The 20,505-nt window shown below is 46.8% G+C and overlaps 1 protein-coding gene across 4 annotated transcripts in view; it reads right to left on the reverse strand.

The window, feature by feature from the left end:
* Window positions 1-20,505, reverse strand: part of HDAC3 (histone deacetylase 3) — a 204,751-nt gene that overhangs the window by 95,522 nt on the left and 88,724 nt on the right. For 3 of the 4 annotated variants that reach the window (XM_075673403.1, XM_075673402.1, XM_075673406.1), the window contains exons 5-6: window positions 10,592-10,726; window positions 3,831-4,001 (exon numbers count right to left, since the gene is read on the reverse strand). In XM_075673403.1, the coding sequence (XP_075529518.1) occupies window positions 3,831-4,001; window positions 10,592-10,726 (306 nt within the window). The remainder of the gene's footprint in view (window positions 1-3,830; window positions 4,002-10,591; window positions 10,727-20,505) is intronic. The other variant, XM_075673404.1, reaches the window with a different exon arrangement.

Raw genomic sequence — 20,505 nt, forward strand, 5'->3', positions numbered from 1 at the left:
AAAGAATATAACTAGCTTATCTGTCTGAAAGTGTGTCAAAAATGGCTGGAAGGTCATCACAATAGGAAGTGCAAACTTGAGGTTTACTACCACCAGTGGGTCACAGTGAAAGTCACAAACATTCTGAAAAGAAGCACACTTGGGAAGGTTCCCTTCCTTGCTTCTTGCCACTTCCACATACTCTTTGACGTCAGGCCAGAGAAGTAGAACCCACTCTATCACCGGGAGGTTCTCAATCCACTGATGTGCACAGAACTTGAGAGGAAACAGAGTTCGTCCAGTGACAGCTACAAAGTCTTCTCTCCGGGCAGGTGCATCAAAAAATAGCCTGCTCATACTTGAGAGCAAAATGTCCAAGCTCCCTTTGCTTGCTGTAAGACCTGCCTTGAAGGTATTTTGCACAGTGTGCAAGCTACAGCAGCCCAAGTCTAAGCACCTCACCTGATTGTTCTTCTGTAGGTGCTCCTGCAGGCCTTTGAATGTCTTGGGATTCACATTGGATCAGTCCATTGATACTTGCACTATTTTATGTAATGGAAGTGGTTCTAAGGTACCAAGTAGTTTTTCTTGCAGATCTTCAGCCCTCGCATAGCCCATAAACACAGATGTGAAGCAGCATACGGTGACAGACTGTGATGCATCCCAGTACCTCAGATGAACATCCATTTGCTTTTGCTGGCAATTCTCATTCAGAGATTCATCGAACAAGACAACATAGTAGTCACTTTTCTCTATCTCCCGCCACAGAGAGGAAAGAAGAATGGCCTCAAACCATGGCATGCGATATACGAGCACTTCTGTTCTCCGAATGTGAAAGATTGTGCCACCTCACTATCTGGAAACATCCTCTGAAATAATTCATTCACCTGTGATGACGAATGATATGAATAGTGCGATGTTATAACCTTCAATGTCTACAAAAATTTCTGCGTCAATCACATGTTCATGCTTCTTGCATGCATCCATCAAGTTTGACGACTGCAATGGCCCTGGCTGTGGTTCATTCGCTTGACATTCAGAGATCGTGAGGAAACTCCTTATCATGCAGCTACTCCCGGTGGCTTGCATGTGCTCTCTATGCTTTGCACTTCTTAGGTGGCTTTTTAGTGCCGACTCCCACTGATGGCAGTGATGTCAAAACACTTACAGCCAACTTTGCATTTTACCTCGTGCCGATTTGACATGTACGGTGCAAGCCACTCTCGGTAGTTGCCGTTGTTCAGCCACGACCACTGAAATTTGCATTTTCCGGGCATTGTTGGCATGCACGTTTACTGGCGTACACTACACTGCAGGTGCACAAAATGCCATGATAGCACTGTACATGCACACCCAAGTGCTACATGCGCACTAAATCTCGCGATACAACTGCACATACACAGATGAGCACTACACGCACACAAAATGGCATGATGGAACCGCACATGCACGCATAAGTGTTACACGTGCACAAAAGGTGACGATACAACCACACACGCATAAAATGTCCCCATTCGACCACGCCAGAGGAGGCACTGACCGCGCAAACTGCACACACAGTGGCCGCCATTTCTCTGCTCAACTGGAAAGTAGCACAGGAAATGGGCGAGAAGAAACGGTGGGCAAGCTAGTATCATTGTGGCCAAACGTTCACGTGCGTCCACTAGGCACATGCTTACTTGCCTTTGTACGAAACTTGCACCATATTTTTAACAAAATCGCAGCGGGAATTCAGGAGGCTTGAAATTTTCTCAAATACAATCACTGGAAGTTTATTAAAAGCAAGAATTTGGGAAATTCAAGGATTTTCAAGGATCTGCAAAAATTCCAGGACTTTTAAGGGCTTGAAAACGATCTTTTCAAATTCAAAGGTTTTCAAGGGTTTCAAGGACCCGCATGAACCCTGTGTTCATGGACACCAAGCTTGTGAGGCTCGGGGACAGAGCGAAAGTGTTCCTCCACTGAAGAAAACAAGCCGGAGGGGCACCACTTGCTTTACGCTGAATTTAAGTTCAGCTACAAACATACAAGCCACGGGTGAAAATATCGTTGGTTTCAATGCGCTGAGACCCAGAACTTTCCGAGAGATATGAGCTTGCCCTTCGCCATGCCAACAAAATGTTTCAACTGCATTAGTCATGCGCCAGCGCCACTTCAAGGAGCGTGTGTCATCGGGCATGCGACTGGCATGCGACTGGCAGGAAGATTGTGCAGATTCCGATGCCTACGTGCAGCTAATAAGAGACACTGTCGCTTTGATTCTACCTGAGGCTTCAGCTTACATAGTGAATCAAATTCATAGAAAAAGTACAAGGAAGGCTCCGACGGGGTTGTTGGCCGTTGAAATAATCTTGAAGGGACAGAGAGCCACACTTGCACACGCTTCAAGTAAATAGGATGGAATGAAAATGTAACGCGTTCCACAGGTTGAGAATGAGTATTTGTAGAGTGAAGAAATGAACCTGTTCAGTGACGGGCGACGAAATAATTCTGTGAGTGAAAAATTCAACTTGTAGTGCAGCGGTCGCGGTTTACAACAAAATGACTGGCAGATGCCCTGCCACTGGCATTTCTTCTTTTTTTTCTTTTCGCCAGCTCAAGCATTCAGGAGTCATCAGTTGTGAGCAGCATAAAATCCAAATTGCGAACAGCGTCATCAAGCTAATATATTGCTCGCCTGCACTTCCTTGTGACGACCAAGAACTTGGCTCCCGAGCGTAATCCAGAAAAGAAAAAGCACCTTATGCTAAGCTGCATATATTGTGAGTGCTGTGATGCAGTGCAATGTTTTATGTAAAGCTATAACTGCAGTAAAAGATTGATGTTGCTGATTTGCGTGTGTGACCGAAGAATTATCTAAATAATTATTGTATTCAAATATACATACATATGATCATCACGAGCTTTAAACTACTATTTTTCGTGATACAAGCCACTCTTCTAATCAAAGATAATTGAACAATGTAGGAATTTTTTTTTTTCATCAAGAACAAGTTTATTTGTATTGTTAAAAAAACCATTGTTCAATTACATTGATAGCGGGTCTCGATTATAATAGCCCCAGTATGGGCAAGTACACTGAACCAAAGGATTTTAGCTGCACGAATATCAATATTTATGTCATTGTACTTTACATCCCTTCAAGCCAAATCATTTCTCTTGCGCATTCCGTGATATAAGAATACAAAACCCTGCACGAACTGTCATTCGCATATGGCCCCTACAAACTATATGTCCGTCCTGCAAAGCAAACTTTTACCTTTCTCGCTTTAGAGGAACTGATGAAGGGCTATTTCGTCCCAGCAGAATTTGTGTTCACTTTGTAAACTCAAATTTAATGTGTTTACCGAACTAAACAGCATTAATAGCTCTTATATTTTTGCACCTCAAACAGGGAAACAAACACGTGACGGAAAAGGCAAGCATGTTGCATTCCGAAGTGACAGAGCTCTTCTGCATTCAGAAGTTTCTGACTGTCTATGATGTCACTGTGAAGGCAGTTTTCAGTTTAAATACGATGGTAAATGTGCCACAGTTCCAATGTAATACAACTGCAGCAGCACATGACGTGCACCGCTTGTGACAGGCCTGTGACCTCAGTGCCACGTTTGTTGTCATGAAGCCGAGAAACGCTGAACTACACTTCACGCCCAGTGGGCAGCACACCTACCCATCTAGCCACCGTAGCACTTACGCTTCATCGGACTACATACATGCCTTAATCAAGCGACTTTTCTGCAACTTTCATTAGTTCAAATTTTGTATAATTCAAATTTTCGTAGCTTCCCCTCAGAGTTTAAATTAACAAGCTTTTACTGTATTGCGAAAACACTAAGGAAAGAAGTACTCACCTGGACGCCATCCCCGTGGTGAATGTCGATGTCAATGTAGAGCACTCGTGGATGGTACTTGAGCAACTCGAGAATAGCGATCACGATGTCGTTGACGTAGCAGAAGCCTGATGCCTCAAACTTCTTCGCATGGTGCAGGCCGCCAGACCAGTTGATTGCGATGTCGCAGCACTGCCAAGGCGACAAGCGATAAGTGCACAGCATGGCCTCCAAGGATTCAAGTATATGCTGTGCACGTCAGCACACAAAAGCAGACTGCACTTCCAATTACATGTAATTCACATTGATGTGTAAGTCACATGGCCAATCTATACACATTGTGCAGACTGGCCGTGTGGATCATCTCAAATGCTTATTGCAATGCTTACACTGAGCTTACACAGGAAACTTCCATTATTTGGCAGGATCGACAAAATTGATTGAATTGTGCAGAAGGTCAAGTTAAACAACATGCTGAAAAAACACCCCCGCATCAAATGCACAGCCACTTTCTATATGTCCAAAGTAGAAAACCAATGTAAAAATGACACTAAATCTTCTAAACAAAGTAGAAATCTAATGCCCAACCGGTTTTTTTTTTTAGCAAGAAAAATAGGCAAGGGTATGTGTTGCACAATGGTGGTCGGTTTCCTAAAATAGCTTTGCCACACGTTTTCAAAGTCCGCTTTGCTGCAATATAACCAAGTTATGCTGCAAAGCTTACAAATGCCACAAAAGTGATTTTGGTTTAGCATCCAATTTAGAGCACTGCATGGGCGGTTTTTTCAGGCCCAGGCCCGGCCCGAGTCTGAAAGTGCCATGCATTGGCCCACCCAAGTACATCCCAGTAATTTCAAACCTGGCCCCTACCCTGCCCGGGCCCGGGCCTTGGATCTTGACGACCCCCGGCACTTCATCAGGCACCGGGGGTCAAGCTGCATCAAGTAGCTTTTTGCCCTGCATCTCTTCTGCCTGGTTACTCTGTAACTGTGAGGGAAATAAACACTGCATTTCATTTCATTACTAGCACAACGCACACAGATTATTATTCGATATAACACACATATGCAATGGACAGAGTAGGAAACGGGGAGGAAGCAGGCTTGCGAATGCCACCGAGAGTGGCACAATGCCTGCTTACTCTTTCTAGAAGCGGGATATAGAAAAAGAAGTTGGAGATTATTTGCAAGAGGCAGATTTCACTGCATAAGGTTTTGCACTAAAGTTGCTGCTAAGAAAAGAAATTACATCCTTTGTTCACCATGCTCGAGCGTTAAGGTGTGGTATGAACGTCGATACTACAGAAATTCAGTTTGGCCTAGTTGGTGTTTACTGCATATCATATTGACCACAAATAAAGACAGGGACAGTGGAAGAGAACACAAAAACGACACGGGTGGTAACTTTCAACTGGTTTATTCACAGCAACCTGTGGCAATATATAGAATATATATATACATATACATGCGCAGAACGCAGCAACAAGAACACTGATCAACCTAGCGGGGCAATCATTTATCAGAAACAACCTAATGGAAGTATCACTAACATAGTCTTGGCCTTTCTTTTTTATATGATATGCCTCCATCAGTTTGTGTGCAGTCTGGTCCTGACTTGGCATGGCATGGCATGGCAAGAACTTTATTTTGGTCCAGAGAAACTAGGGCCCGAGGGCAAAAGCCCCCAGGCTAAGTCGGTGGCTACGCCCAGAACTTCCCAAGAATCTTTAATGTCTTAAAAAGTGGTTCACAGGGCCAGGCATTGCAGTGCGCAGGCAAGTGTGCCAATTCATGTTTCGTTAACTTTTGTTCATGTTCCCTGGCTCAATCATTCAGACACCGTCCTGCCTGCTCTATGTAAGAATTGCCACATGCCAGGGGGATCTCGTACACAACTCCTACATTGCATTTTGCATACGGCTCGGTATGATTCTCGCCACAGCCTTGCCTTCCTTTAGGATAACGGGAGGTGCGAGGGCAGAGCCGCACCAGCTTAAAAGGGGCTGAAAAGTCAAGCGGGACTCCAAACCTGCCTGCCAGCTTTTTTGGTTGTGAGTGACCCTGTGAACATACGGTACCACTTCAGTTCTTAAGGCCATAGTAGCCATCCTCATCCTTGCTTTGCTCCTAGATCCTTTTACCTTCTACAGGATGGGTTCCACAACTGGCCATCGAGTCAGGGATCCCTGCCATCTTAAGACGGGAAATCTGATTGTCAAAAGGAAGCTGCATCCTGTGCTTGCAGAGAGCCGATTCTAAACAGAAAATCGTGCTACTCCTCGTTTTACACCGCTTTTATGCAACATTTTCTTTAGCTACCATAAACACAGTACTTGATGAGGCATTTGGAGGTGTGTTTTTAAACATTTCAAAAGTTTTTAGATATATGGATGACTTTTTAATTGCTTTTAACAGGCAAGGCAGTTTAACTACTTGTGACAGCATTCTAGACATTTTTAGACAACTCGGTAAAGGGCTTTCTTTTACTCCTGAACTTCCACTAAAAAAGATTCCCTGTGTTTTTTAGACCTAAACATTTCCTTTGCCAAAGGCCACGCATGCTGGCAGTGCTTTCCTCGGACACAGAAGGATTTGGTGCCATATGACTCCTCCCAGTCAAAGATTGTAAAACGAGGAGTAGCAATGCTCTGTTTAGGTAAAATTTTAAATCCAGGCCAGAGGTCATGGGGAAAATCGGTGATGCTGAACACTATTTACGTTTATAATGGCAGAAAAAAAAAACAAATTTACTAATAAAAAGTACAATATCTATTTAGCAATGATAATTTTGTACACTTCTTTATGTAATAAAAATGCTTCAATAAATGTGGGAGAACGTTTGCAAGATAAAACTGCACTTATTACAACATCTCCAGCGGGAGGTATTGAACTTACGCAGGCGTCCTTCAAGTGGCTTTACTATGCTTGTTTTATTAGCAGCGGCGTGCGGTCGATTTTTTTTCCCTCTGTGGCAATTTATTGAATTTGAGAGAGTGCTACTCCTGCATACTACTTGAAGGCATCAATGTTGTCAGATTCAAGACCCTCATTATTTAATGAACGAGAAGGAAGAGAGTAACCGAGGGGCCCGATTTTTATTAATCGTATCATATAAGGAGCCAACAAGCAAAGACACCAAGGACAACATAGGGAAAATTACTTGTATTTACTAAGTGAATTAAAGAAATAATAAATTAATGGAAATGAAAGTGGGTTTTCATTAATTTATCATTTCTTTAATTCAGTTCGTAACTACAAGTAATTTCCCCTATGTTGTCCTTGGTGTCATTGTTTGTTGGCTTCTAATGTGGTGGCGGAGTGGCATTTCTAATTTTAAAAAATGTTTTGCTTTTGCCTTCCTCTTAGAGATAAAAGACACTGACGCAGTATTTTGTAAATTTCTCTGTGATGGTAGAAAAGTTCTCTTAGTATGAGTTTATCAGAGCCTGAACTCAGGTGACGAGTGTATCAGTGCCATTCACGAATACATGCGACGTCATGCTCTTGGTTCACTCGTTGCCCTTATAGGTGATTTTAATCCTCCGGACATTAATTGTCTAATGAAGAAGAGGACGAAGAAAACACTCTTGTGTCAGCTGTGCGTGCAATCAGCATTCATGTACTGCCGGTGCAACTAGACTGTGCCTAGTGTCCTATAATAAATCCTCATACTACATTTGGTGGAAAGTGCTGCACTCCCCGACCTCACTCTGGAACTTCGCAGCCGAACTTTGACAAGTGCTCCAGCCGCTACCATGAACAAGACTCCCAACAATCCACTTGGAGAATCCACCGCTCCTATCATGTTCAGCGCCCTCCAGCGGCAGTAGGACCCTCCTGTTTTTAGCGAATCAGGTGAGACTGACGTGGAAGATTGTCTCTCTACCTACGAATGCGTCAGTAATCACAAGTGGGATGACTCGACGAAGCTATGTACCATCATCTTCTATATTGCTGACCTTGAGGACCTCTGGTTCCACAATCATGAACGGAAACTACAAACCTGGTCTGCTTTCAAAACAGCATTCACTGAAGTCTCCAGAAGAGGGTTGTAGCGCCGAAAAAGACAACACATAGCAAGCGAGACGGGACAGGCACAACTTCCAACTGTTTATTCACTGCATATGCGAATGAGTTTAAGGACAAATCAAGATGGGTAGCAAGAACCACACAAGCGTGCGAGGGTTTTCACAAAAAAAAGCAGATAAAAGATAGGCGAGGCGCACACGTATATCACGCACGTGTATCTAAAAAAGCAGTTTCCTTGTTATAAATGGAGATAGATGGGGCACTAACACAATCGCTACAGTTTCTTTTAATATAGAAGGCCTCCAACAGTTCACAGGCTTTCTGGTCCTTACTTCTGTTTAAAACCTTTGCTTCTTTCAGCCTTGCCACACACTTAATCTTCCTTTCTTCTCCGCAGGCTTTACAATGATGCAGCAGATGAGAAGCAGTGCCATTTTGTAAATCCCGATTATGTTCCACTAATCGGTCGTTAATACAGCGGCCAGTTTGTCCGATGTACTTCTTTACGCATGTGAGAGGTATTTGATATACGACTCCCACGGCACATTTACCAAGCGGAGCTGCATGTCTCTTTTTACATTAAGTTTTTTTTTTTACTTTGTTGGGATCAGTTTTAACGCACAAGCCAGCCAGTTTCTTTGGGGCGGAAAAAACCACAGGAATCTTATATTTTGTCGCCCAATGCTTCAAATTGTGCGCTACCTTATGGGTGTACGGGATGACAACTGGCCTACTTTTGCTTTTGGTGACCTCATCTTGGTCGCCCTTTTTTCTACTTTCTTTCTTAAATTTGTAAAGGCTTTGTAAAGCTTACACGTGTTTTTTATGGCGAAAACACATAAGGATGGAATACCGTTCAGATGTATTGTCAGTGAAAGAGGGGCTTGGCAGAGCCATGTTAGTGGTTTCCTGCTAAGGCATCTTAATAGGTTACATGTCGAAGACCCATTTTCTTGCAGGAACTCTCTTGATGTTGTTAAATTGTTGAATGACAATAAGTCTTCAGGTTATATGTTTTTCATTGACGTTGTTGATCTGTTCTATTCTATCCCACAGACCGAGTTGTTAGCCGCTGTACAGTCACGCATTGAAAAGAATGGGGCGGTTTCCTTCCAGAACTCTGCCGGTGTTTCTGTTGCAAATTTCTTGGCAATGTTAGAGTACTACTTGTCTTGCATGGTGGTATTATTTGAAGACCAGCTGTTTGTTCAGAAAAAAGGAATTTGCATTGGTTCCTGCGTGGCTCCTGTGCTCACGCAGATGGACAGGTCACTGGCAGATACTTTTGACGAAGCCAAAGTGCTGAAAACTTTTAGATATGTTGATTTATTAATTATTTTAAAGAAACAGCTTTCCTCATCTTACCCACAAATAGTGGAAGAAGTTTTATCTGGTTTTAAACTACTTGGAAAATGTTTGGACTTCACCCATGAGCTTGCCCAAGGCAACAGATTGCAGTTTTTAGACATTGACATCACCCTTAAAGACCAAAGCTTTTGCTGGATGTATTGCCCTCGCGTACAAAAAGAACTAATGCCCTATGATTCCTCCCATTCAAAGACAGTAAAGCACGCCATTGCTCAGATGTGCCTGGAAGCGTCGCTGAAGAAATCTTGTTGCCATAAGGCAGAGAAAAGCTTTCACACCCAGATTCGGAAGTTGGAAAAAGCAGGTTTTCCAACCTCAATCTTAACCGGAGTAGCTGAAGCCTTGCTACGAAAATTTAAGAAAGAAAGTAGAAAAAAGGGGCAACCAAGATGAGGTCACCAAATGCAAAAGTAGACCGGTTGTCATCCCGTACACTCATAAGGTAGCACACAATTTGAAACATGTGGCGACAAAATATAAGGTTCCTGTGGTTTTTTCCGCCCCAAAGAAACTGGCTGGTTAGTGCGTTAAAACTGATCCCAACAAGGTAAAAAAAACTTAATGTAAAAAGAGACATGCAGCTCCGCTTGTTAAATGTGCCGTGGGAGTCGTATATCAAATACCTCTCACATGCGGAAAGAAGTACATCGGACAAACTGGCCGCTGTATTAACGACCGATTAGCGGAACATAATCGGGATATACAAAATGGCACTGGTTCTCATCTGCCGCATCATTGTAAAGCCTGCAGAGAAGAAAGGAAGATTAAGTGTGTCGCAAGGCTGAAAGAAGCAAAGGTTTTAAACAGCAGTAAGGACCAGAGAGCCCGTGAACTGTTGGAGGCCTTCTATATTAAAAGAAACTGTAGCGATTGTGTTAGCGCCCCATCTATCTCCATTTATAAGAATGAAACTGCTTCTTCAGATACACGGGCGTGATATACGTGTGCACCTCACCTATCTTTTATCCGCTTTTTTTGTAAAAACCCTCACGCGCTTGTGGTTCTTGCTACCCTTCTTGATTTGTCCTTATATTAATTCGCATATGCGGTCAATAAACAGTTGGAAGTTGCACCTATCCCGTCTCGCTTGCTATGCGTTGTCTTTTTCGGTGCTGCAACCCTCTTCTGGAAACATGCACCAACTAGCCCCCCAACAAGTATTACTCATTCGCTGAAGTCTTCGGCCGCTCCGCCTTACGAAAACTCCGTGCTGAATGGTGCTTACACCAGCACGCTCAACAGCCCGGCTTGAATTACACCAGCTACATAGAGGATGTCGTGAATATTTGCGCCTGCGTCTATTACACCATGAGTGATGAGGACAAGGTGAAGCACATCCTCAAGGGCATCAAGGACGACACATTTCAAATGCTTCTAGAGCAATACCATGCTTCTGTCACTGCTGTCATCCCTCTTTGCCAGAGCTTCGATGAGCTGCGTCGACAAAGGGTCCTTGCGCCAGCACTGTTGCATCTGGCGACTCTCTCTCGGGTCTCGCGCTTCGCTCCAACTCCACGCCAGCTGTTGAGATTAAGGATTTCATTCGTGAGGAGGTGGCACACCAACTGTCTACGCTGCCTCTCAGCGATCAACCTCCTCAGCCTAACACACCTCTGGCTGCTCCATCAGGCGGGCCATTCGCGAGGAACTTGCTGAGTCGCTACCTCTTTAGTTCAACCCTGCCCTCCCGTGTACTGCACCTCTGACCTATGCCGAAGTCGCCGCGCGACCTGTGCCGCCAACGTTCGCATTTCCTGTGCCAATGTGACTTCAAGCTGCGCCTCCTCCCGCGTCGCCTCTAATACCGTCTCAAAGCCCAGCTCAGACCCCTTGGCACACACGCGACAACCGGCCCGTATGCTTCACTTGCAGTTTCGCCGGCCATGTCACACGCGTCTGCCATCGTTGCATATCACCTGCTAACACTGCTGTCACAACGCCTGGATATTCCCACGATGCTACCGGGCATGCAATGCTTCCCAACCCAGAGTTTTCCCCACCTCCTCGACACTCTGTTGGCAGCCATTGTTTGCCATCACTGCCTCGTCGCTTGCTTTCCCCCTTATGTCGCTGCCAGTCACCTAGTGAGGGAAACTAGTTGCTGCAGTTCCGCAGGCACGAACTGCAAGCTTCACGACTTCTACAATGCCTGCACATCATCATCATCATCATCATCATCATCATCATCATCATCATCATCATCATCATCAGCCTGGTTACACCCACTGCAGGGCAAAGGCCTCTCCCATACTTCTCCAACAACCCCGGTCATGTACTAATTGTGCACAGTCGCCACACAATTTATTGGACATTTTGGTCGAAGGAACCGCCGCAACTGCGCTTATTGGTACTGGGGCTGCCGTTTCTGTTATAGATGAAAAGCTTTGTCGTAAGCTCCACAAGGTCACAACGCCGTTGTCTCATATGCTTCTACGTACCGCGACTGCACGGCATATAGCCCCGCTAGCTCAGTGCACTGCAAGGGTGGTCTTCGATGGCCCTTGGCCATCGATGGTCATTGTCTATGTTGTTGAATTTTTTGTGTGGTCTTCATGTTAACATGACATCATTCTCGGCTGGGACTTCTTGTCTCACCATCGTGCCATCATCGACTGTGCCCACGCCGAAGTGGCGCTTTTCCCGTGACCCTTTTGAGGATAAAGCATCCAAGCTCACTATTGTGTCCGATGCGGACATATCACCCGAAATGTCGGTGTTTGTGCCTGTCTCTTGCTCTACCGTGCCAAAAGCTACAGTACTTTTTATACTGTTGCCTATTTTTTTACATCACAAGGCCCTACCTCTCCCGTTTGCTGTCCTCACCACTATATCTGGATTATCCTCCATTCTTGTGTGTAACACGTCTCACTACCCTGTGACCTTGCTGCATGGAAAATCACTAGGTCGTGTTCCGCCCCTTTGACCTGCTTCACATTCTCGATACTTACAACTGCATGGCCTGTTACCAGCTCGACGCCCTCACTTCTTCCGTGCCGTAATGCAGGCAGAAGTGTAAAAAATGAAGGAGGTCATTATGGCTAAGTCACAGATCCACTTCAACGGCTAATACAACAGGCCCTGCAACCCACTGTCCAGCGGATAATGGTCGATATAAACAACAAATAGCGGCTGCACTCGGCCAACTTTCAATCTCTCCACCTTCATCCAAACGCTCCCTGTCCCCTTCACAGGAAACACAAAGATCACATCTTTACCTTTGTCCTGCCCGATTACCATCACCGGATTGAAAACCCACCTCACTGGGCCCGGAACACTCACTTCCCGGCAACTTTCAGGCCGATGAGCCGCCATTCAGACAGCCCCCGGGTACAAAACACACACAAATAATACTTGATCATGGCCAGAAACCGTAAAGGGACATGCGCTACCACCCAACTCCTAAGCGTGTGGCAGTGGAATTGCAGGGACTACCGCCGGAAATGCAGATCCCTTACGCAATTCATCGCCACACAGCCCCATCGCCCCTATGCAATAGTGTTGCAGGAAGTGCGTTGAACTCCTACACTTCCCCGCTACAACACATACAGACACAATAAATAGCAACACATCACACCTCACAGCCACATTAGTGTCGAAACATTTGACCATTATCAAGCACACCCTCGAATTGGCCCCATACTCTCGCTCCCATAGCAGCCTGTTTGTGCTTAATATCTACAGCACACCTAATGCGAGGAAGCATGAGTTCGGACATCTTTTTGCACATCTATGCAAAGAGGCTAACCGGGGGCGGTATTCTGAAACATTTGCCTTCCGCGATAGTTTCGCCGCCACGATAGTCACGTTCAGTAAATCAAGCGACTGCTTACCCATGACATCAGCGTGCACTACCGACACGCACTGTCGAACGCTTCACATCGCATGAGAGAGCGCACCGTGTGAATGCAGAGAGGCTCGGGTGTGTTGTTATTGAGTGTAGTGGCCGCAGTACGGGTTCTGCGCACTGACTACGAGTGGTTATGGCTGCTTTAGGGAAAATAAATTGAATAAGGAAGTACGAAACGTTTTACTTTACATAAATCAACAAATATCATCGCAAAACAACACGTGTAAGATGCCACCAAAAAGACTGCTATAAACTACCACTTATCTCCACTATGCTCCACCGCCAACCGTACGCCAAAAGACGCCAGAAGACATGTTCGTTTATTCAAAATACGTCAAGAGTACCCATAGACACCATGATGCTAGCATAGACACCATGATGCTAGAATGACGTAGGCCGGAAATACTAGACGGCGCTGTTTATTTTCCGGTTTTGCTCAAACCGCCAATCAGCATGCGCCTTTGGCGGAGGCGTGGCCAAGGCGACAGTTTCGCGGAAGGCGAACGTTTCAGAATACGGGTCCAGATGGTCATTGTAGGCAATTTCAATGCCCCACACCTGGCCTGGGGTTACCAAAGAGAAACACCGAAAGGACGCCGGCTTGCTCAGGTTCTTGAGCTCCATCACATGACTCTGCTGACAGAACCAGATCAACCAACACAATTAGGCAACAGCGTAAGCAGAGACACATGCCCTGACCTCACAATGGTCGGAGGGGTAGGTCAACACTCTTGGAGCAATCTCGTGGAGAACTTGGGCAGCGACCATTACATTCTAGTACTGAACTGCAGGTACAACCAACATGCACTCCTGAACGTACTGTTAAGATAACAAATTGGGATAAATTTAGGCGTAACCGGTCCTCCCTAGCTCCTCAGGACACCCCCTCTCTTCAGGCGTGGACCAAACTTCAAACTGATCTAAAAACTGCAACTCAACACATCACTGCGATAACAGACACACCCGATGTGGATCTCCATTTGTTCCATCTCTGGGAGGCCCGCAGAGGCCTGATCCGGCGGTGGCGGCAGCAAAAACATAATCAGAAACTTCGTCTGCGTATCGCCCGCCTAACTATGGAGGCAGATGACTACGCAAGCACCCTCACTAACAACAATTGGCATAGCCTTTGCGATCGCCTCAGCGGCAAGCTAAGCACACCTCGGACCTAGTCGCTACTCCGCGCATTATCAAACCCTAAGCAAACCAAAATACACACTAGCAACAGAGTCCGCACCATCCTCCACAAATCAGGTCTCGATGACACTACTCCACTTCACACTCTACAGCAACGCTACATTGCTACAGGCACCCGCCCCACATACACAGGCTACCCACACATAGAGGCCACCCCCCTAGACACCGATATTACAGACGCTGAGGTCAGGGTGGCCTTGCAGGGCATTAGGCGCAACAACCCACCTGGGGCTGATGGGATTCAATACAGACTCCTACACAACCTAGATGATTGGGCCATTCAGGACTTAACTGCATTCTACAATGACCACTGGAGGAATGGCACGCTTCCACAGGAATGGCGCCATGTGGACATCATACTAATTCCTAAGCAAGGCAAGCCACTGTCCCTCCAGAATCTCCGACCTATATCCTTAACTTCGCGCGTAGGTAAACTCGAGTGCGTTGTACTTTTGCGGCTACAACCCTTTCTCGAAGACAGCCAATTCTTTCCGGATACACTCTTCAGCTACTGCCCTAACATCTCTACGCATGACGTTTTGCTGCAGCTCAAGGAGGACATTGTGGATGGCCCCAATGCGGCACAGGCCAGAGGTATTCTGGCCCTGGACCTCAAGGGGGCCTTTGACAATGTCTCCCACGACCTAATTCTCGACAATCTGGCTTCTTCCCAATGCGGCACACGTACCTGTAACAATGTCAGAGCTTTCCTTTCGGACCGCACAGCCACTATTGGCATAGGAGAGCTCTGGTCGGGCGTCATTACACTCACAGGTAGAGGAACACCACAGGGCTCAATCCTATCGCCCACGCTCTTCAACGTGGCTATGGCTAAGCTGCCCCCCTTACTAGACCAGATACCCACCATCTGGCACGCTCTGTACGCCGACGGCGTTACGATCTGGACAACCCAGGGATCTGACGGGGCCATCCAGGATGCTCTCCAGGAAGCTGTGCGTGTCATGCAAAACTATGCAGCCATGGGAGGCCTTGCCTATGCAGCCATAAAATCCAAATTGCTCCTCGTGCACGTCATCATCATCATTTTCGTCATTGTCAGATGTTCTTGAATCTGTTGTAGACGCCGATCTGCCAACAAGTCCTCGTGCTTCTTCAGAATTTTCGCTCGTCGTTTTATTGTGAACAGCCATCTCTGGGGCGCACAGCAACCATCACTCACAGCGTCCATACTGGTTCCCATCATTCTTTGCGCCAGCGACCGTACCGCTTGTCGGCAGCCGAGCGACAGATCATTAACGAGCAAGTCGATGATATGCTGCACCGTGGGGTCATTCATTCTTCCCGCAATCCTTGGGCGTCTCCTGTAGTACTAGTACGCAAGAAGGATGGTCAACAATCTTCTTTGTGGATTACTGTCGACTCAATAATATCACTCGTGAAGATGTCTATCTGCTGCCTCGGATAGATGACGCCCTTGACTCCTTACAAGGCACGGAGTACTTCTCATCTTTGGATCTTCACTCCGGCGATTGGCAAGTGCCGATGGCAGAAGATCACTGTGAGAAGACAGCCTTTATCATGCCTGATGGCTTGTATGAATTTACCGTAATGCCATTCGAGCTCTGCAACGCGCCCACTACTTTTCAGCGCATGATGGACACCATCCTTCGTAACTACAAGTGGAAAACATGTCTGTGGTACCTTGACGACATCATGGTGTTTTCGCCAGATTTCCCAACGCACCTCATTCGCTTGGGTGAAATACTGCCCTGCCTCACATCTTCTGGCCTCCAACTCAACATCAAAAAGTGCTGTTTTGCTGCCCGCAAGTTAATATTAGGACATGTATTGAACGACGGTGTGCTTCCTGACCCAGCCAAGCCTCGCACGGTCACAAAGTTTCCTATGACCAACACTCTTAAGGCACTCCGCAGCTTTATAAGGCTCGTTTCTTACTTTCGGCACTTTGAGCGCAATTTTGCAACTATCATCGCACCACTGACCAGTGTGCCTACCATTACCAATGGCATCTCCGCGTGGTCAACTTCCTGTGACGAAGCCTTCAAGCAACTGTGTCGCCTATTTACTTCGCCACCGATTCTTTGACACTACGATCTCACAGCGCCTACAGAGGTACACACGGATGCCAGCTGCATCTCACTTGGTGCAGTCCTCGCACAACGGAAAGACGGCTATGATGAGTATGTCATCGCATATGCGAGCCGCACTTTAAAGAAGGCAGAAGCCAACTACTCTGCAACAGAAAAGGAGTGCTTGGCCATTATTTGGGCTCTCGTCAAATTTAATCCACACCTACATGGTCGCCCTTTTGACATTCTCACCGACCAACACTCCCTTTGCTGGCTGTACTCGTTGAAGGATCCGTCAGGTCGCCTAGGCCGATGGGCACTTCGCTTACAAGAATATGACATTTGAGTTGTCTACCGATTGGGCACAAAGTACTCCAATACCGATGGACTTTCTCGGTTGCTGATACCTTCTGATATGGCTTCAGTGTCTCCGCTCTTCATATCCATGCCAGCCTTCAACGTCACTGATATGCCGGACGAGCAGCGTAAGGATCCCCTGCTTTCAACTATGTTGAATTTCCTCCACAATCCATCCGTCATACCCTCTTCTCGAACACTTCGTCGCCAAGCCGCTCACTCAACATCCTTTACCGTAGAAATTATTTGCCTGATGGCCACAAATGGCTCCTTGTGATACCTCGACACATGCGTTCTGACATATGCACTACTTTCATGCTGTTCCCCTTAATGGTTACGCCGGCGTTTTGAAAATGTATACTCAGCTAAGGCAGCGTTTCTACTGGCATGGCACGTATCACTTTGTGCACCAGTACGTATGTGCTTGCACGGCGTGCCAACGGCGAAAAAGAAATAAATTTCAGCGTTGCCATTTGTTGGGCGTGTTGGTAAACTGACTTGGAAAGCATATTTAGCGCCAGCGAACAAGGACAGAAGGTAGATGACACCACAATGTGCTACCTTCAACAACTTGATTTTTAGGAAACACCCACCTGTTTAACCCATTCACAGTGGTGCCACCTCATCCAAATTTTAACCATCCAGAAAAGCCGTCTCCTTATCCAACAACTCGACCGAAGGGGCACTAACACACGTATCAGTATTCCAACAGACAGCCCAAGCCTCAATAATCTCTCACACATCTTTATTTTTGTGCTTCGTAGGAACCCGGCAGGACCCAAAAAACTGCCGCACAGCCGCATTCCTGACAGTGAGTTGACAGATGACCATATTGCTTATTTCTCAGGTTTAGACTACGTTCTTGTAACCATCATTAAGACATAAGCTTCCGCTGTCCTGTGGACAGACAGGAAGGTTTCTTAATTGAACCGCTCGGTTTGGGGATGCTATGCGGTCTATTTGCGGTGAAATATCCTACACTCAGCGAGGAGGGCTTGGATGGCCTCCGATAGGAAGACATGGCCCCTATCACTCAGCAGTTCTCGGGGAGCACCGCGGCGAAGAACAAAATTGCGAAGGAAAAAAAAGAACCAACGTCATGGGCGGTCACTGCTGGCAGAGCTGCAGTCTCAGCGTAGCAAGTAAGGTGATCGATGCCAACAATAATCCACCGATTTCCACACCCACTGCATGGAAGCAGGCCGTAGAGGTCAATGCCGACGCAGTCGAATGGACGAGACGGGCATGGTAGCGGCTGCAACGGTCCTGTGAAACGCTGGGTAGGGGTCTTGCCTTGTTGGCATGTAGTACAAGATTGAATGTACTTTTGCACAAAGTTGTACATGCCTCGCCAATAATAGCGCTGAGGCAACCTTGTGTAAGTTTTGAGAACGCCGACATGAGCCCTTATGGGATCAGCCTGAAAAGATGTGCAGATGTCAGAGCGCATGTGACGAGGTATAGCAAGGAGCCATTTCTGACCGTCGAGCAAGCAAGTAGTTGCGGCGATATAGAATGTTGCCCCGCATGGAAAAGTGGGTTGCTTGGCAACACAGTGCTTGTGTCGAAGGGACATCAGACGGAGCTGCAAAGTAGTCAAGTAACATTACAACTGTTGGGTCCTTGCGCTGCTCTGTGAGCATGTCAGTGATGGTCAACGGTGACAGGGTGGACGAGGAAGCTGAGAGCGCATCAGCGTCGGAGTGCTTGCGACTGGAGTGGTACATGACACGGATGTCGTACTCTTTCAAGCAAAGCGCCCCATGTCCCAAGCGTCCCGACGGGTCTTTGAAGCAAGAAAGCCAACAAAGAGCAGGGCATGGTGGTCAGTAACTACAGCGAAAGAACGGCCGTAAAGGTTTGGGCGAAACTTGCTTAGTACCCAGGTGATCACTAGGCACTCCTTTTCTGTGATGGAATAATTTAATTCTGCTTTCTTTAGAGTACGGATCGCATAAGCGACAAAGTATTCATCATAGCCAGCTTTCCGTCATGCTAATACCCTAGTTACACGGGCGTGCTAACCACAGTTAAGACGCACCTCAGTTACCGGGCTGAACTATGGTTACCGGTAACTACGGATGGACATATGTTACACGGGAAAACCTCTCCTCAGTTAGTGCCGCTGCAGCGCTGTGAAGCAGGTCACGTGATACTCATTACTGCAAATGAAAATGTATTTGTTTAGCTGTTCTTTCTAAGTATATTGACGTAAAAACTCTATTTTCTTTAAAATGTGTCCGTCGTATTAACGTCTGCACTCTCTAAGTATACTGATGCAATTGCTTTAGCGGGGTTTGGCAGCAGTTAGAGCCAGTCAGTCAACCAAGGGCCAAAGTCTATTTCACGGTTGGTGCGAAAGCCAAGGCAATCCATTCCTGAATCGGCATGGTTACCTGAGCGCGTGTGCTGTGATAAGCTGTGTTTCTGGTGTTCTTGCTAGACTGTGTCCGTTATTGCTGGGCGTTTTTTATTCTGTCGTTTCTGGCAGCTTTAATCTTGTGACACCAACTGCTCGATGGCGTTGAGCAACGTTGTATCTTGTGGGGACGAAGACCTCGACGATTTCTTCATTAAGCTTGCCGCTCAGCGAACAGCGCTGCACAATAAGCAGAAGGAAGTGCTCCGTGTACTGGAAGAGATTGAGCAACTTGAACATGACAGAGAGAACGCTGAAAGACGCTGTCGCCTACTCGTGGCCACCGCTGTTCGACTTTGTTCCCGTGAGCGGCATGTGTGGTCGCACCCGCGGGCACAATCTTGGTATGAAGACACGCTCCCGCACTTTCCCGAAAGTGTATTTAAGGAAAACTTCCGACTTAATAGGGGCACGTTTCGATATATTGACTATTGACACCCCCATAGCTTTCGCAGAGGAGCCAATCGCGACCGAGAAATTCGATCCCGATCGGACTCGACCGCGATCGATTGTGCGTCGTGTGACACACACATAAGATTAGGCCCAACTGCACCGGCAGGCGTAGCGTGCGAGCGCTTATTTTGCATGCTTTTGAGTTTACGCATCGGATTTAGTCGACACATACGCACAAACACAGTCGCTATACACTATCACAACGTGATTATTGAAGAGTCCGTACTCACCGGTATTGCTTATTCAAGTTTTCGAGCTTCTGGCGTAGCTGCTTGGCCGTGTACGGCACTTCGCCGGCAGGCAGGCGTGCATTTAGTGCTTCCGTCATTTGCTGGTAAATGCACGCATTACGCGTGTTAGAACGCAGCGCGGCAAGATTATCCTCCCAAATGCGTATTAACGACTCTGTTGTTGCAACAGACCAGTTGACACGCCTTTGGGAAGATGTTTCGGCCGTCACCTGCGTTGGAGTCGCGCCGCCTTCGTCCATCCGCATGGGTGCCGCCATCTTGTCTGTTAGCCTCGCTAACTGAGGTGGCCAACCTCAGTTTGCAGCGACCATGGTTAGTGGAATAACCGCAGTTAGGCTTTCCGTCTAACTGGGTGTAACTTCGGTTAGCCGGAACTGAGGTGCGTCTTAACTGTGGTTAGCACGCCCGTGTAACTAGGGTATAAGACCGCGCCAAGGCTAACTCCGCTGGCGTCAGTATGAACTGCTGTGGGAGCATTAGGGTCATAGTGGCGAAGAATCGGTAGTGAGGTCAACAAGTGGCACAACTGCTGAAACGTTGCATCACATTCAGGTGACCACGCTGCTATGCCGTTAGTGGCAGAAAGTAAACTTGTCAAGGGCGCCATGATGGATGCGAAATTGCATACGAACCGACGAAAACAGGAACATAAGCCAATAAAACTTCTGAGGGTTTTGATACATGTGGGCGTTGGGAAGTCTGCAACGGCGCAGAGCTTGTCTGGG

The sequence above is a fragment of the Dermacentor variabilis genome, chromosome 10, assembly GCF_050947875.1.
Source record: "Dermacentor variabilis isolate Ectoservices chromosome 10, ASM5094787v1, whole genome shotgun sequence".
Taxonomy (NCBI): domain Eukaryota; kingdom Metazoa; phylum Arthropoda; class Arachnida; order Ixodida; family Ixodidae; genus Dermacentor; species Dermacentor variabilis.